Genomic DNA, 15045 nt, shown 5'->3' with positions numbered 1-15045 from the left:
AGCGACTTCTCCCAAAAAGCAAGTAGAAAGTTCTGAACCTGAGCTAGCAGAATAAATAAAGGCTGTTTTAGTGGAGACTTTCGCTCACATATGACACTCCTCTTTCAGTGAACATGCTGACTTTACATGGGCAATGTTAAGGCTAAAATAAATCAGCGTATCAGACTTGTACAAATCACTACATGCTTTACATCCTTATTAACACTTCTGAAAATCACAGCACTGCCTTGAAAACAAACAAAAAAATCCCCACCTCAAACCAAGTTAAGCTTGACCACAGTGTGGATGTCACAAGAATAACAGATTTAATTTTCATGAAGTAAAACTCTATTGATACTATTGGTACCGGTATAATCCTTTACTGTGGCAGTAGTAAAATTTATTAATAATTAATAGTACAGATTTTGTTAATCAGATTTCTGGGATTTTTCAATAATCCCATTGCTCCAGCTTTATTTCCTAATGAATGTTAAAAAAAAAATAAATAATGGAAGGGACATATCCTGACTTAGGGTATTTTTGCTATTCTTGTTATCCTTAAACAACCCAAGAACTTCCTGGTTGCTTAAGACTAGCCTCTAAGTCAAAGCACATCTTAGCTGCTAGTGAAGGAAAGTAAAACTAAAAGAGAAGAGGCTTTTAAAAATGGATTTGCTCTGTAGCTTCTATGCTAATCCCCTTTTATTTCAGACCTTATAAAGGCTCCAACTCTTTCTTATTTAGAAAAAAAATATCAGAAAAAGCCCCACAAGAAGAGGAAAGTCTTAAGAGAAACCCCTCAAGGTGCATCTCTCTCCATCATAAACCCAAAATGTTGCATTACCTTCAAACAGGAAATTTCTTCCAGTTGTCACGATTTCTGCAACTAGTGTTAGATTAAGCGCTGGGAGAACGGGTGAATTAAATTAAAAATAAAAGAGTTCAAGCAAGAGAAAGAAAACCTGCCAGAAAAAGCTGACAAAAGCTTGAAAAAGCCAGAGCTGGCTCATTCGTGAGGGTCCATCGCCACCTACAGGATTTTCTTCCTCTGCAGAAAACCTGCTCCAATTCACACAGGAGTTGCCCCAAAAGGAGTATGGAGATTTTTAAGTGATGTTAAGTAACATCAGTTTTCTGAAAGCTATGGAGTTGCAGTGATTTAAACCACCTACAGATACATCTCTACTTATTCCCTCATAATAAACTAAAATATACATAATAATGATAAAACTTGCCTTTATGTTTCAAGGAAATGCATTGTTTTAAGCTTGCATCTGTGTTAAAATTAAAGGATTTGCCTTTTTTAAAAAGAAAAAAAAAGAAAAGGGAAGAAAAGAAACACAAAATACTGATAGGGTTGTTCCACCAATGACAAGGGAGATAACAGTCAACATCTACAACCTTCCTGTAAAACTCAGTGCTTTAAAGTACTTTCCAAGAGGTGCCAGGTCAAAGGAATGTGAATAATGAGACAAAATCAAGTAGATCCTGACTGAAAGAAAATCAACACACCTGGGGTGTATAGGGAAAAAGAGCACACTAAGTAAAAGAATTCTTACTTTTAATGACAATTCCACTTTGTAATACATACCTTTGCATAACAGATACTATGGGTTTCCTACCTTTATGATTTTTTTGGTTGGGCTGAGCTGAATGCTTTTTTCTATCCAGCTTGCATAGTGCAATTCCACGCCAAACTCTGGGAATTTTACACATAAGCTTCTCAAATTCTGGTATTTCTAATAGCGGTGGGTAAATAGCTTCTCTCTCACACCCCCGTTTTATGAGTCTCACACAGATGCAGCATTCTTAAACTTAGAATTCTAATTTCATCTTTGTTTATGCAATTTCTAATCTAGGAATAAAGTGAACTTTCTGGAAAGGCAACAGGAAAATTGGGAAAATAAAAATGACTAGATCCTGATATGGAACACGGTCTCTTCAGGACCACATAAGCTAGCAAATGGTTACAAATAAATTCCTCTTGTTTTCCAGCCTACCAGTCAATTGATAAGAATCACAAATTCAGAAGGTGTGCAAGACATTTAATGTGAAGTTCCTCTAAAGAATCTAAACTGCAAAAAGAAATGCATCACAAGAGAAAAGCCTGTTTGCAGGTACTGTGCATTTCAACCTTTTCCGCGATTTTTTGTACCAAATTCCTAACATCAGGATGTAGGCTTGTAAGGTAACAGTAAGAATCGTGAGTTAAATTCACCTTTGGCTTATGCAAATTATGCAATTGTATTGAGAGTAAAGGAACCAGCGCTGCCTTCATGGGTAGCGAATTTGATGTTTTATAAAATACTTTAATAACAGTCAAAGATAAAAATATATATATAAAAAATTAAATGCTAATCTGTGATTATTTCACAACAAGAAGAACACAGTATATCTACTAACGAGTGGTTAGAAACAGGAGTTCAGCTATTTTAAATACACAAATAAAACCAGCAACAGGCTTTTACCCTGCCAGACAAAGCAAGATAAATAGAAGATATGCAAAAATAAATAGGACAATATACAAAACAGCATAAGGGCAACAATAATCTATCACAAAACTTCAGAACTTCAAAAGACACAAGACGTTATATGTTAGGGGTTAATAAAAAAGGCTTCAGAAATCAAACAGCTGAAGTGCAAAACAATATAGGAAACTCCAGCCAGACCACAAAGCGGGTTCGCTCTTCATAAACATCAGATCAGGCAGCTAAAATTATTACCAAAGCTCTCTTGTAACTGTCACCTGTGGTGGGTATAATTACAGGCTACTGCTGCAAGCACGCCCACGTCATATGGCAATAAAAGGACCTACAGCTTGCCAAGACCAGGCAGACAATGGAGAACATACACCACCTGACGAGAGCCCAAAAAGATCAGCCAGGGAGACTAATACAAATGACAGCTTCGAAACAAATGACAAAGCTTCAACCAGGGGAGGGAAAAAAAGGCAATATCAAATTAGCTGGAAATGCAAGTGCCTAGCAGAGTTCTCCAGCAGGTCACAACTTGAGCACAAAGGCAGGCAGAAGTGTTTGAGGATGCCTTCAGTTCAAGTTTTACCTATAAAGAACCCTTTCACATTATTTTTTAATTAGATAAAATGTTTGTGTGTTTGGGCTTGGCTTTGTGGGCTGTCATTCAATAGCCAAACAGATGAAAACTATATATTTATAATCCAGTTACGGAGACAGATAGCTAGACAGATAATGTGCATTTTAATAAAGACACCTTATTGGGATACATCTATAGATTGTAACAAAGCTGAATTTCCTTCTCATTGCTTTAATTCTTTACTGGATGCCTGCATACACATTCCTGCTGACCAGCTATACTCAGGCTTATCCTCCAGCAGGACTGGGTTTTTACTTGAATATTTTGACTATAAACACACACAACCGAGGTATTAAAAGGCTTTATCATCAACTAAAAACAACACAATGCAACTGAAGAGTGAGAGGCAGTGATTTAGGTCTGTTTCATTACCAGGGCTGAGGGAATCATCTCTATGTGATGCATGCAAGTACACAGCACAGAAAGTACTACTACTGCTCAGAAATATGAGCACAGCACAAGTTTAATTTAAAAGAAAGCTCTCCAGCCCCAAAAGCAAGGGCCTCTCTATACAGACTAAGTGCCTTGTTAAGCAGGCCTGTAGGAAATGAGTATTAGTCCTCAGATGCAAAACATAGTTTTGTTTTTATTTTTATTTATTTTGAAACATTTCACTGGTAAAAAAAGCAAATCCCTAAAACCCCAGAGCTGGAAACATACAACCATTTATCCTTCTCAAAGTTAAAAGGGATATTTGTACTGGTCTCCGCTCAATTCCACCTCACCCCGACTCCTTTGCTTTTTAAATCTTGTTTATAGTGTTGTCAAGCTTCTAAGTGGTTATTTCCCTATTAACTTTGTCCTTGTTTGTTCTTGCATTTTTGAAAGAGCTGGAAATAACATGTGTTTACTTTGCTGTGTGTCTCTCAGCATCATCAATATCACTGTTGCTATTCCAGGAATTTTAACTGCTGCAGCAAAGCAGAGCCTGGGATCTCAAGCTTAAATCGTATTCCTCTCAACCACAGAAGAATAATACTGGAAATGGAAAAATTGCTGGGAGAAGGGTAAAATCAGCTCCTTTAATTGTCTAGAGAAGCCTGTTTCTCATCTGAGCAGCTACTCACATGTGTCAGGTAACGTGCTCCTAACGCTGTGCATGCACAAATGGTGCGTTCTCACAGGCACTGCCACGAGCAGTGTGGAGGAAGCAGGATGTAAACCTTCTCTCCGTCACTAGAAAAAATGCTTTTACTGGGATCTAATAGCTCGGAATAAAAACATCCCTCTGATCCAGCCTTTTCACTGCAGCCTGAGACAATAACTTTAAGGATGTGCCTTTGCCAGGGATTTACAGAAGGGAGGAAATGTTAGGGGCTCTGAAGAATTACTTACTAGGTCAAATTCCTGAAACCCTGCCTTTCACTGCTCCTCCAGCACCAGCTCTGGGCTTAAATATGAACAAATTTTTGTAGCAGAGTGTTATTTTACATCTCTCCTATTTAAATATGAGCTGCATTTTGTCCTTTTGCCGACTGCTTCTTTAAGACTGTAGCAAAACACAAGCTGCAAACAGGCTGAGAAAAGCCCTTAGCAAAAGCTCTACAAGTAAAGCGGAAGTAGAGACCATCTCTTTTGCATTAATACTTTTTTCTTCTTTTTAAAGCTTTTTCTTTTTCCAAGTTTCTATTCAGTGTTTGAAGAATACTCATTCTTCTCTCTTTAGGATTACATCTATTCATTTTATTTAGCTTTTTAATGTGGAGACATTTTAAACTACCATTACTTTAATGCTGTTCCCGAATAGTCTGAGAACAATGATTTATATTTTGTCTTCAGCTATGAGGAGATAAAAAAAGGGGGAGAAAAAAAGACTGTACCCTTGTCATCAGTCATGGCAGGGTGGTTTGCACTTTGTATCAGGGAACTTCTTGTTCAAAATTAGCAGACAATTCATGGGGAAAATAAGAAAGATCTTAGGGAAGCTTGTGTATGCACTCATCTTCCATCCCCACCCTATAGAAGATTGAATTAATCCCATCTATTGGTAAATCATAAGCAAAGTCTCAGTTAAAATTAACCTCTATTCTCTGCCTGGTTGGTGAGGGGTCCAAGAGATGCTTGGTGATTTGGCCTCAATACTAAGTTGTTTGGATTTCATAACTATTACTGCTCTCCCTGCCCCACTGATTTCCTCATATGCTCTCTTCAACTTTTGTCCCAAGAATTTCCCTTTACTGATCTATGATTCCTCTCCCATCAAGGAAACAAACAAACAAATAAAAACCAGTCTTGCAAAACAATGCAGGAGTTAAACAGGATGTTTTACCCATATATTGTTGTCATGTCCAGGGCTGAATTATGCTTAGCACAAACAGGACTGGAACATTTTGTGTTTTTCTTGGGAAAGTCTAACCATAACATGCAGGATACACTTGTCCATATGCAGAATGAACGGTTTACCCCAAGTAAACCCAGAAGACTGAGATTTCGAGTTAACAAACATCTTTCCTGAGGGAAAAGCACATTATCTTCTTACTGATATACACAATTAGCAATTTTAGAGGACACTGTCAACAAGCTAATTGCTTTCTGCCTGTAAATCATCAGTATAAATATAGCCCAGCTCAACATGGATAACAAAATTGTTCATGTTTAATAAGACAGTTGGTGTCTCCTCTACGAGTAGAGTTGAACAGGACCCAGCTCACATACTGCAAGCTTAATTTGCAGCATGTTAAATGGCACACACAGAAATGCCCACAAGTGCATGGGCATTCTAACCCATCTCTCTGCTGATATCCCAGATGAGAACTGAAGCAAACTGGCACAGTGATGCACACATAAGCAGCCTCACCCAGCTTGCCCCGTGACTTCTCAGGCTTCCAGTTCCAAAAATGGAGCATCTCCCACATCTCTCTGGGTTTAAAAAGTTTCAGAGATCTTAATGGAGAAGGTGCCAAAATCTCACTTCTGCAGCAAGGAGCTCAAAAGTTTAAGTTTGGGTTTCCTGCTGTATCCAAAACCCCCAGCAGCTCTGCTGAGCACCCATAACCCCCAGGCCTTCCCTGCTCTTTTGTCAGCTGGCTTTTTGGGAAACCCAAACTGCTCCAAGCCATCCTATGCCTTTAATTTTCCTCAGCTGCCCACCATTAAACAACTGCAGTTGGTTTGACCAGAAACTCTGTATTTCCAACACATTATGCTGCATCACCACATATTCCACGTATTCCTTCCTTTCCTCCCACTACTAACCATCATAAAACAATTATCAGACACACTGCAATGGCACTGCAAACTGTGCATGCTGCATTCCTTGTCTGGCTGGCCCGAGCTACCAGCTAGGAATGAGCCTGAAAAACAGCTCCCACCTGTACCCAACCCTGGCAGCAGCCTTGATTAGCAAGAAACCTAAACCTGATATAGTGGGAAATGCTGCCACTAAAAATGAAGCACATCAGCAGCAAGCATTGCCAGTCACTGGACGTGCTGAGGTGGCTGGTTTCCCATTGTTCCCCTGCTCCTGCCAATGTCCTTTGCAACTATAAAGCAAACTTAAAAAAAATATATATGATAGGAAAAATTGCAGTCAATATATCCTTTTAATTTGCACCAGATTATATTTTTTAATGCAATTACTGTAATTTCATTAAATGGCATAATTACCATTAATGCAGAGAAAACTGTCAATAGAAGGTGTAATTATGTTGTATAAAATCAGAAGCACAATGTGCAATGATGCATAATTCCTCAGGAAAATCATTCTGTGACTAAAATTAACTTCTATAATATTTTTAAAATACATATTGTGCAGCAAGAATGTTTTGGTTATTATAGACTTAACTTCCATGACCAGCAAAGAAGGGGAAACAGAGCAGGCAGGGAGTGTTAGCATGTGGAAAAAAGGACCAGAAATTTGGTTTCAAAATGATGAGAAAGAACATGAGTTTCTACATGCACAAGTAGAAAAACAAACAGCTTATAATCACACAGACGTACAGGATGACTTGGAGCAGACATTCCTCTAGGCACATTTCACCACGCAGCTCCAGCGTTCTGGACACTAGTAACACAGCGTGGAAGTGATGTCTCAGCGGAGAAAGGTGTGACAAAAGGAAGGAGTGATGAGGACGAGGCTGAAAACACAACATTCACCCTGGAAACTGGGACCAAATTGTCCAGAGTAGGATATGAAAAATATAAGGCACAGGAGCAGGAAACATACAGGGATGTATTAGATTATGTCTCTGGATATCTTCAAAATAAAGATACTTGAGAGACATTTTGCAGTCAAAACACAATGTATCAGGTTGAATACAGAGGTAATTGTCTCAAAATAAAACAAAGCAGGATGCTTGAAGAACTTTTTTGGTCTTAAAAATGTACAAATCCAACCAAATCCCGAACTGACGGAGGAGAACACATGGACAAAGTCTTTCACGATCTTTCCTAGGATATGAACTATTAACTCTGGAGGCAACACTTTCAGCATTTCAGAATATTCCCGATATTCCCAGGCATGTGCAAAAACATGTCCATTTTTCACACCAGACCAATGATGAAATGTACATTAGAGAGAATCCTGAAAACCTGTGTATGACTTTCCTCCACCCCAGGATGTTTTATTTGTGTGCCAATTTGCCCCAAACCCCGTGTGCACAGTGCAAACGTCACCAGAAGTGAAACTTTGCTTTTCACCTCACCTCCTTTTTACTCCTCTTTCTAAAACCTCTAAACCTGAAAAATTGCTGATTTTATTTGTGCCTGAGCAGGCCCAATCAGCATTCTCTGTCCCTATACACTTAACTCAGATTTAAAAATCATCAGATTAAAATCACAGAATGCTGATGAAAAATCTGGTTTCATTTTTACAGCAAAAAACACGTATCTACTCACATGTTCTTGGATTGTCTCATCTTACAAACTAATAAAGAAATTTAGCTTGGGATGATGTATCTTATAAATGAGAAAACATGGTGATAGCATTTTTCTCGTTCACTTGCATCCTGCGTGTTTCCTCCCTCTTTATCTGTTCCTCTTTTGTGCACCCAGAAGTAGTAGCTAATGTCCTTGTCACGCACACACACATACACACACACACGAGCTGTCAGCACTAATAGGGAGGGAGGTGCACTGTAATGAAGACTAAAACAGAAAGGTGTAAGATACCGTGTCCTTGCCTATTGCCATGCTCTGATGAGCTCACAAATATTTTCTTCTGTCCAGCAGTGGGTTTTGCCTGATTGCTTAAGAAACAAGGTTCACGTGATTATACCATCTGCTTGTCTTCCTTCTCCTCCCTCCCTTTATTCCCCTTTGGAGGAATGGTCAAGGGCTACCTCTAGAGGGAAACCAAAGGCAATACAACAAGGGGGGGAAGGTCCTAAGGACCACCCAAACTCTGGGATTATCACAGTGAAGATATGTGAAATATGTAGAATATGGTCACAATGAGTATTGCTATTATGGGTTATTGGGTTATGGCCCAATGGACAAAGTCTGTAAGAAAAAAAGACAAATAAAAGGGCATTTTATGGTTTTCAGGGCTGTCAATCTACCAGCCATTGTTTCATGAACCCAGCTGAAAAACTGGTGAGAAGCTTTGTGCATCTTCCTTGCCCTTGGTGTTCAGCATCAGCCACAAGTGGATCATCAATAAAGACAAATTTGGTAGAGGCTAAATTGATACACAGCCAGGTACTGAACATATATAGATGCTGTTTGCTGGGGAATGAAGATTTTAAAAATGCAGCATTTGGTACACCTTTTATTTAACCTGCTAAGAGTGGGTTTTACACACAGACTGGGGCAGGGAGGGATGCTGCACCTACCACGCTGTGTGCGTATTTTCAGTACTACAAACACACATGCTGGAAATAGGGAGAGGGAGATACATAATTAGCACTTCATTTTAAGTGCCAGAGCTGAATTATTTCCATGTGGAAAAAATCAGACAGACATTTTGGTTGTAAAAGAAACCTGCGGTAATTATTCTTAGAGTCATGTATTTTTATTCCTTTCCCATTACCCACTTTCTTTCAGGAAATCAGCAGTATTATGGTACCCAGTAAAGACGTTAATAATCTGGACTGTGTAACTTGTTCATCCTTCTTTTCACTGGGAATCAATTTCTTTTTCTACAGCCCCACTTTTCCACCTTCTTCTTTTATTGCCTCTCCACTACTTTCAAACTTTTACTGTCTAGAAAACCAAACTTCACAGCTGCAACTTCACAAGTATTTTGGTGCAAAATCTCTTAAAATGAAATCTCTTAAACATGTGCTTAGATTCTTGCTGTACAGTGATGGTAGGACATCGACACCGGCATTTTACATACATCCTTTCCAGCTCCGGTGTGGATGACCATCCCATTCCCTTGTGCACAACCATGGACCTCCCTTGCACAGCCATACCTGCTTCAGCAAGGTACCAACTACTCAGCTCTCTACCAGCTCTTGAACATTAACTTGAGATATGATCTAAATCAGCTTTGAGCAACAGGAATTAAAAAAATATAATGAAAAGACCCTCTCATCCTACCTACTCTCATGTGCCAATCAACCCTCTAACCTGCAGGGTGAAAGAAATCTCCTCTGCTTTTGCTCTGGACGTTCTTTCAATCAGGGATGGTGTGCTTTACTCATCTACAGCAATTACCCTGAAGTGTTTTCCTCAAAAGAACCTTTAAGCAACTTATAATTCACAGACAGTAAAAGAGGGAGAAAATCTTGGAGATGTGACTGTTATATTGCTTAATAAACACTCAACTCAGAAAACTAACTTTCTGCATGCTGGACCGCCACAAAACGATTTCGCAACCTTTAATGGCATGCCAAGCATTTCAAGCATGAAGAAAATGTCACACTGCAGAATAAAAAGCAGGCAAAACCTTTTTGTGCTTGAGTGGATTATGTGAAAACTGCGAATGGGGTGTTTACTACCGAGAGGAAAAAGGAGAGAACTGAAAAGTGGGACAGGCAGGTGGAAAACTTGGCTTTTTGTTTGCAGAGCGCAGCAGAACTCACTGACCAGCTTTTTCCTTTCAATTTTTTTCAAAGCGATGTATTATTACCATCAAAAGAACAGATCTGCCACAGGGACATAGGCATAGCAGGCATTGATAACATTTAGCAAATTGCTGCCTCATTGCAGTAGACGATGGAACGGACAAGACCCATCAGCTCACTGCATCATCCATATCAAAGGCGTCTCCCTGTATCACCCTTTTGGCCTCCACCTCCTTCCTTTCCTACCACCCAGTTGCTGTGTTTAAAAATAAAACAATTCCAGAGCCACTTCACAGTCACAGCCTTTGGAGGGTGGCATCACCCACCCGTGGGCATCCTTGGTGCAGGCTGGTGAACATCTCTGCACCAAGCAAAGAAAGGCTGTTCCTGGCAGTTTAATTTCCATGTCCATCAGGCCCAATGTGGCCCAAGCTGCCTTGAAACCCTCAGCCCTGTAAGTCACATAGCTACAAAATACCAATAACAGCAAATGATAAAGGGCTTTATGCCGGTGCAGAGGAAGGCATGGCAACACTCGAGATGTTATACCACTTAGCCTCATGCAATAAAAGAAGAAATCCACTTACCACAAATGCTATCACACTCTTTACCGTGGACTCCCAGAGAAAGCAGCTCCAAAGGAATTGTATTGTATTCCATATTGCCATGGTGATTTTTTTCACGCGATCAACATTTCTTGATAAGATCTGATAAATATTGAGTGGGAGGAGGGGAGGAGGAGAAGAGTTTAATCAAACACTCTAATATCCTACTATTGCTTCAAGAAACAGGGATAATTTAAGCTACAAATGCATGCCAGAGCACATATTACAAATAAAGCCTCTATTTCAGAGACACACTCCAGCTCCTGTCTGCTTTTTGATTACACCCAAAACCTTCCAGGTTTTCCTCATCCCTTATTGAAAAAAAGGAAAAGAAAAAGCACATCTTGATGCCAAAACTAAACAAAACACTAACGCAAACCTACCTTCATTCCCCTTCCATTCTCAAAACATAGCTATGGCTCAAGAAAAGGCCCCAAGAGAATGTAATCAAAACAATGAACCTCTTCTCTACATGTTTTGGATTAGTCCATAGAAAAAATGGGGAATTTTAGCCTGTTTATAAGGCACCTTTATTTAACAAAAGGATAATGGCCATTGTTCTAAAATCATATGGACTTTTAAAATAATCGAGACATGGTTTCTTCCCTCCCAAAGGAGGAAATAAGGCTCTTATCGAACTTCAGGTGCTACAAACTAAGCTACATCCACATCTATCATTTTCCCCGCTCTGAAGCACGAGGCAGAATGACTGATGCAAACTAGATCAGAAAGCAATTTCATGTTAACACAAACAAACCTTTTAATACATACAGAAATACGCAGAATTTACACGTGTTTGGCATTTTATGCATAAATAGGTTTCGTTCTTGCAACCTTGCTACAGCAATTCAAATGTTTCCGAAACCGATGCGAGAGCTTAGCCCAGACACAACTGTCACCTTTTTAGAGAATTTGCGGTTCTCCTCAGTAAAGCGCTTTTCTCGGGGCTTGAATGTTCTTATACTTGCTTTTATCTAAAAAAGAAAAGCCATTAAAATAATAATTATTATTAAGAAAATCTATTTCGTGTAGTTTTAAGTGCGTTATTTCAGCTTTGTATCTCCTGTGTTGGTTTAGGAATTTCAGAATCTTTCACTCCTTTCAGCCTCTCAGCAACTTCAGAGGAGCTGCTAGTAAAAATATGGATGAGTTAAACTGGGCAAGGCTGGAGCACTTCAGCATGAGCAGAGCTGTGGTGCAGCCCACGATGGCCTTAATAAATAGGATTTAACTTGGTAAAAGTCTGTAGGGCACAAACAATTGAGAGCGACTCAGCCACCTAAAAACCAAGCACAATGTGTCCATGCCTCATTAATTTTCCTGTCAACACCCTGGAAAGAGAGCATCTTGGGTCAGCTTTTTTGGGAAGGAAGGAGGTGTTAAAAGTAATGTATAATATGCTAAAGATTAAGTCGCTTTTTGGCTGTTGCAAATGAAGCTGTGGTGTACAGTAATCAGCACCTCCTTCCTAAGGCACTCATGGTCACTTCTCAGTCCAAAAATACCCCCATATTGTCCCATTCACTGGAGGGGCCATCCCAGAGCTCTGATGTCCCAATAATACTTCCCCATCACCAGATACAACCAGGTCAGGACTTACCTTGCTTAGCTCCCAGTGTTTAAAGCATCATCCCCCACCCTTGTCCTTGCAGACTGACACATTTCTTAACAGCAGCGATAAGCAAAGACAAAATATTTCAACTTACAGGATTAAATAGGACATCCAGCTCCAAGTAAATTACTCCTTTTGAAGCATGTTCCAAGTCTTTATTCTTCAGCGTGTAACAACTTTGTTTACCGTTTCTAATCTATAGTTGGGGAGGGGGAAAAGAAAAAGCATCGATATTTTCCCAGCTGTAATTCACAATATAATTTAAAGACACTACAAGCAAATAAATAAATAAATTCCCAAGCATACCAAAAAAACCCTCCTCCAAACCCTGATAATATACTCGGAGCCTGAAATACAAAACAACCGTTGGATTAGAGACCTATAAAATTGCAGATTAAATCTCTTATGGTCCAACTTTAATTTACAGACCTTGTACTTTATAGTAGAGCAGTGCATGCAATAACCAGTCGGAAAATTCTGCCCTGCAAGCCACTGAGTTGATGGGAAGTAATCAGCCTCCATTATCACAGGTTTAAAATGGGATTTTTTTTCATCCCAAGATCAGGAAAACAGCCACAAACAACAACTTACCTGCCTATTGCACACTCCAGTACACGAACCCGCTTCTTAATGCTTAATTTATTACAAGGTTGCCAAATTATTATCCAGGAAAGAAAAGCAATCCAAAGAAATTAATCAGCTTAAGTGGAGCAAATGCTAATGTAACAAATGCTCAAAATTAACTAATTTGCGTAGAAGACTTCTCTCCCCACCCCACCCCTGAATTTCAATACCATTTCTGTGCTCTAATCCATCTCATTATACATCTCTAAAAAATATAAATAACCAACAAAAACACCCTCCCTCACCATTTTGTAAACTATTTGGCTCAAATGAAAAGCATTCTCTCTTCAAAAAGTGACGGCAGAAATGTATTTATTATACACAGTAGGATATGTATTGATTAAACATTTGGCTTTTTAGGAAGCAGACCAGTTAATTCCAAACAGCAGTAACATAAAAACTGCAGCTTACCAAAAAGCTACATTCAGGGACTGTAATGATCAAAGATTAAAGATAACAGAGGAAATGTGGGGGCATGAAATTGCAACCATATTTAAAATGGCTATTGCTGCTCTGGCATTTAGAAGAGGCACTCATATAAACCATGGTAGAAATGAGCAGGGGAAAAAAACAGCATAATGGGAACCAAGTGATTTCATGAGACAAGAGAAAGGTCACTTTCCTTCCCAATGTTGCTCCACCCTTTCTGTACCAAATAGCTCATCAAAAGGTAGATGGGTTTTCTGGCTAATAATTAGAAGAGGGATCCATAAGGAACAACTTCACATCCTCAGTGGTATCCAACCAGGAACTCCAGCTTTTAACTATGCTCTTATCCAAAGCTTTACTTAACAGGATGCTGGCAGTTATGCAGGCATATATGGAATTTATTTAATAACAATAAATAACAATGATAATAGGCACTGCACTAAACTAATCACAAAGCACCTCTGCTTTCACTGCCAAAGAGTACACATGGGGCTGGAGCTGGCAGCAAAGGATGCTGCAGCTCCCAAGAAATGGGCAAGTAAAAAACTATTATGCAGACCAGCAGGCTCAGATAACTTGCAGCCCCAAGCCAGAAGAGCTGCTGAAGTGGCTCCTCTTCTAGGGCCAGCCAGTCTGACATCAGAAGGTCCTCAGGACAACTGCCATATACACTATTGTCAGCCAATCATAAAGAATCCTGATATTTCACCTGCTTCTTTTCCCCCTTAAGCAATGGCAAAAAATACTTCTAAAAGCTACTGATTGAAAACAAAACAAATCTTATTTGGAAAGTAAAGATCTTGTTCAATTTCCCAAATTAACTGAAAAATGGATTTACTGATGGCAGAGATACAGGGTCTGAAGGACTTGGTTTGGGGTTGTTACCTCTTGGTCCAAGGGGATGCCATCAGTAGCAGTTTTAGACTGAGCTTTGATTCATGAACCCCTCTGCAACAGGATTGAATATACATTGTTCCCAGTATGCCTGCAGAGATCTAGGTATCCAATATATATATATGTATATAAATATATAAGGATGCTGGGGAGGGACTCTCCATTAGGGACTGTAGTGATGGGACAAGGGGTAAGGGGTTAAAACTTAAACAGGGGAAGTTTAGACTGTATATAAGGAAGAAGTTGTTTACTTTAAGGGTGGTGAGGCACTGGAATGGGTTGCCCAGGGAAGCTGGGAATGCTCCATCCCTGACGGTGTTCAAGGCTGGTTGGACAGAGCCCTGGGTGACGTGGTTTAGTGTGAGGTGTCCCTGTCCATGGCAGGGGGGTTGGAACTAGATGATCTTAAGGTCCTTTACAACCCTAACTATCCTTTGAGTCCATGATTCTATATCACAATATCATAATTCTGGATTCTCCACAGTTATTAATTTGGGAACTGAATTTCCATGGTTTTGTTACACATTTCTCGTAACATTTCATGCTATTACCCTAGAAGCAACAACTAGTGGAAAGTTCCTTTTATACTCCTTGGGAAGGGATATGCCTTTTTTTATACCTTTCAAGAGCATAACCAACAAGGAAAAAAAATGTCACATTCTGCTAAATTAGTAGAAAAAGGAAAATAACTGTGGTCATATTGAGAATGTCCTGATCTGATATCATGGTATTCCAAACTCAACTCATGCTTCTGATTTTGAGGGAAAGTCTCTTCTTTTAAAGAGCTGGAGCTGCATCAAACATTTGGGGTGTGTTTGCAGGTGTGTTCACACAGGCAGTT

General features: G+C 39.5%; 1 protein-coding gene across 2 annotated transcripts in view; it reads right to left on the bottom strand.

The window, feature by feature from the left end:
* The window catches only part of MCTP2 (multiple C2 and transmembrane domain containing 2), a gene marked incomplete at both ends in the record, with an annotated part of 102777 nt that overhangs the window by 33319 nt on the left and 54413 nt on the right, over nt 1–15045 (bottom strand). For both annotated transcript variants that reach the window (XM_080626664.1, XM_080626665.1), the window contains 3 exons: nt 10628–10747; nt 11545–11619; nt 12352–12453. In XM_080626664.1, the coding sequence (XP_080482790.1) occupies nt 10628–10747; nt 11545–11619; nt 12352–12453 (297 nt within the window). The remainder of the gene's footprint in view (nt 1–10627; nt 10748–11544; nt 11620–12351; nt 12454–15045) is intronic.

The sequence above is a fragment of the Psittacula echo genome (genome assembly GCF_963264785.1).
Source record: "Psittacula echo genome assembly, chromosome: 10".
Lineage (NCBI taxonomy): Eukaryota > Metazoa > Chordata > Aves > Psittaciformes > Psittacidae > Psittacula > Psittacula echo.
Note: the sequence above shows the minus strand (reverse complement) of the source record. Positions and strands in the feature narration are given on the sequence as shown.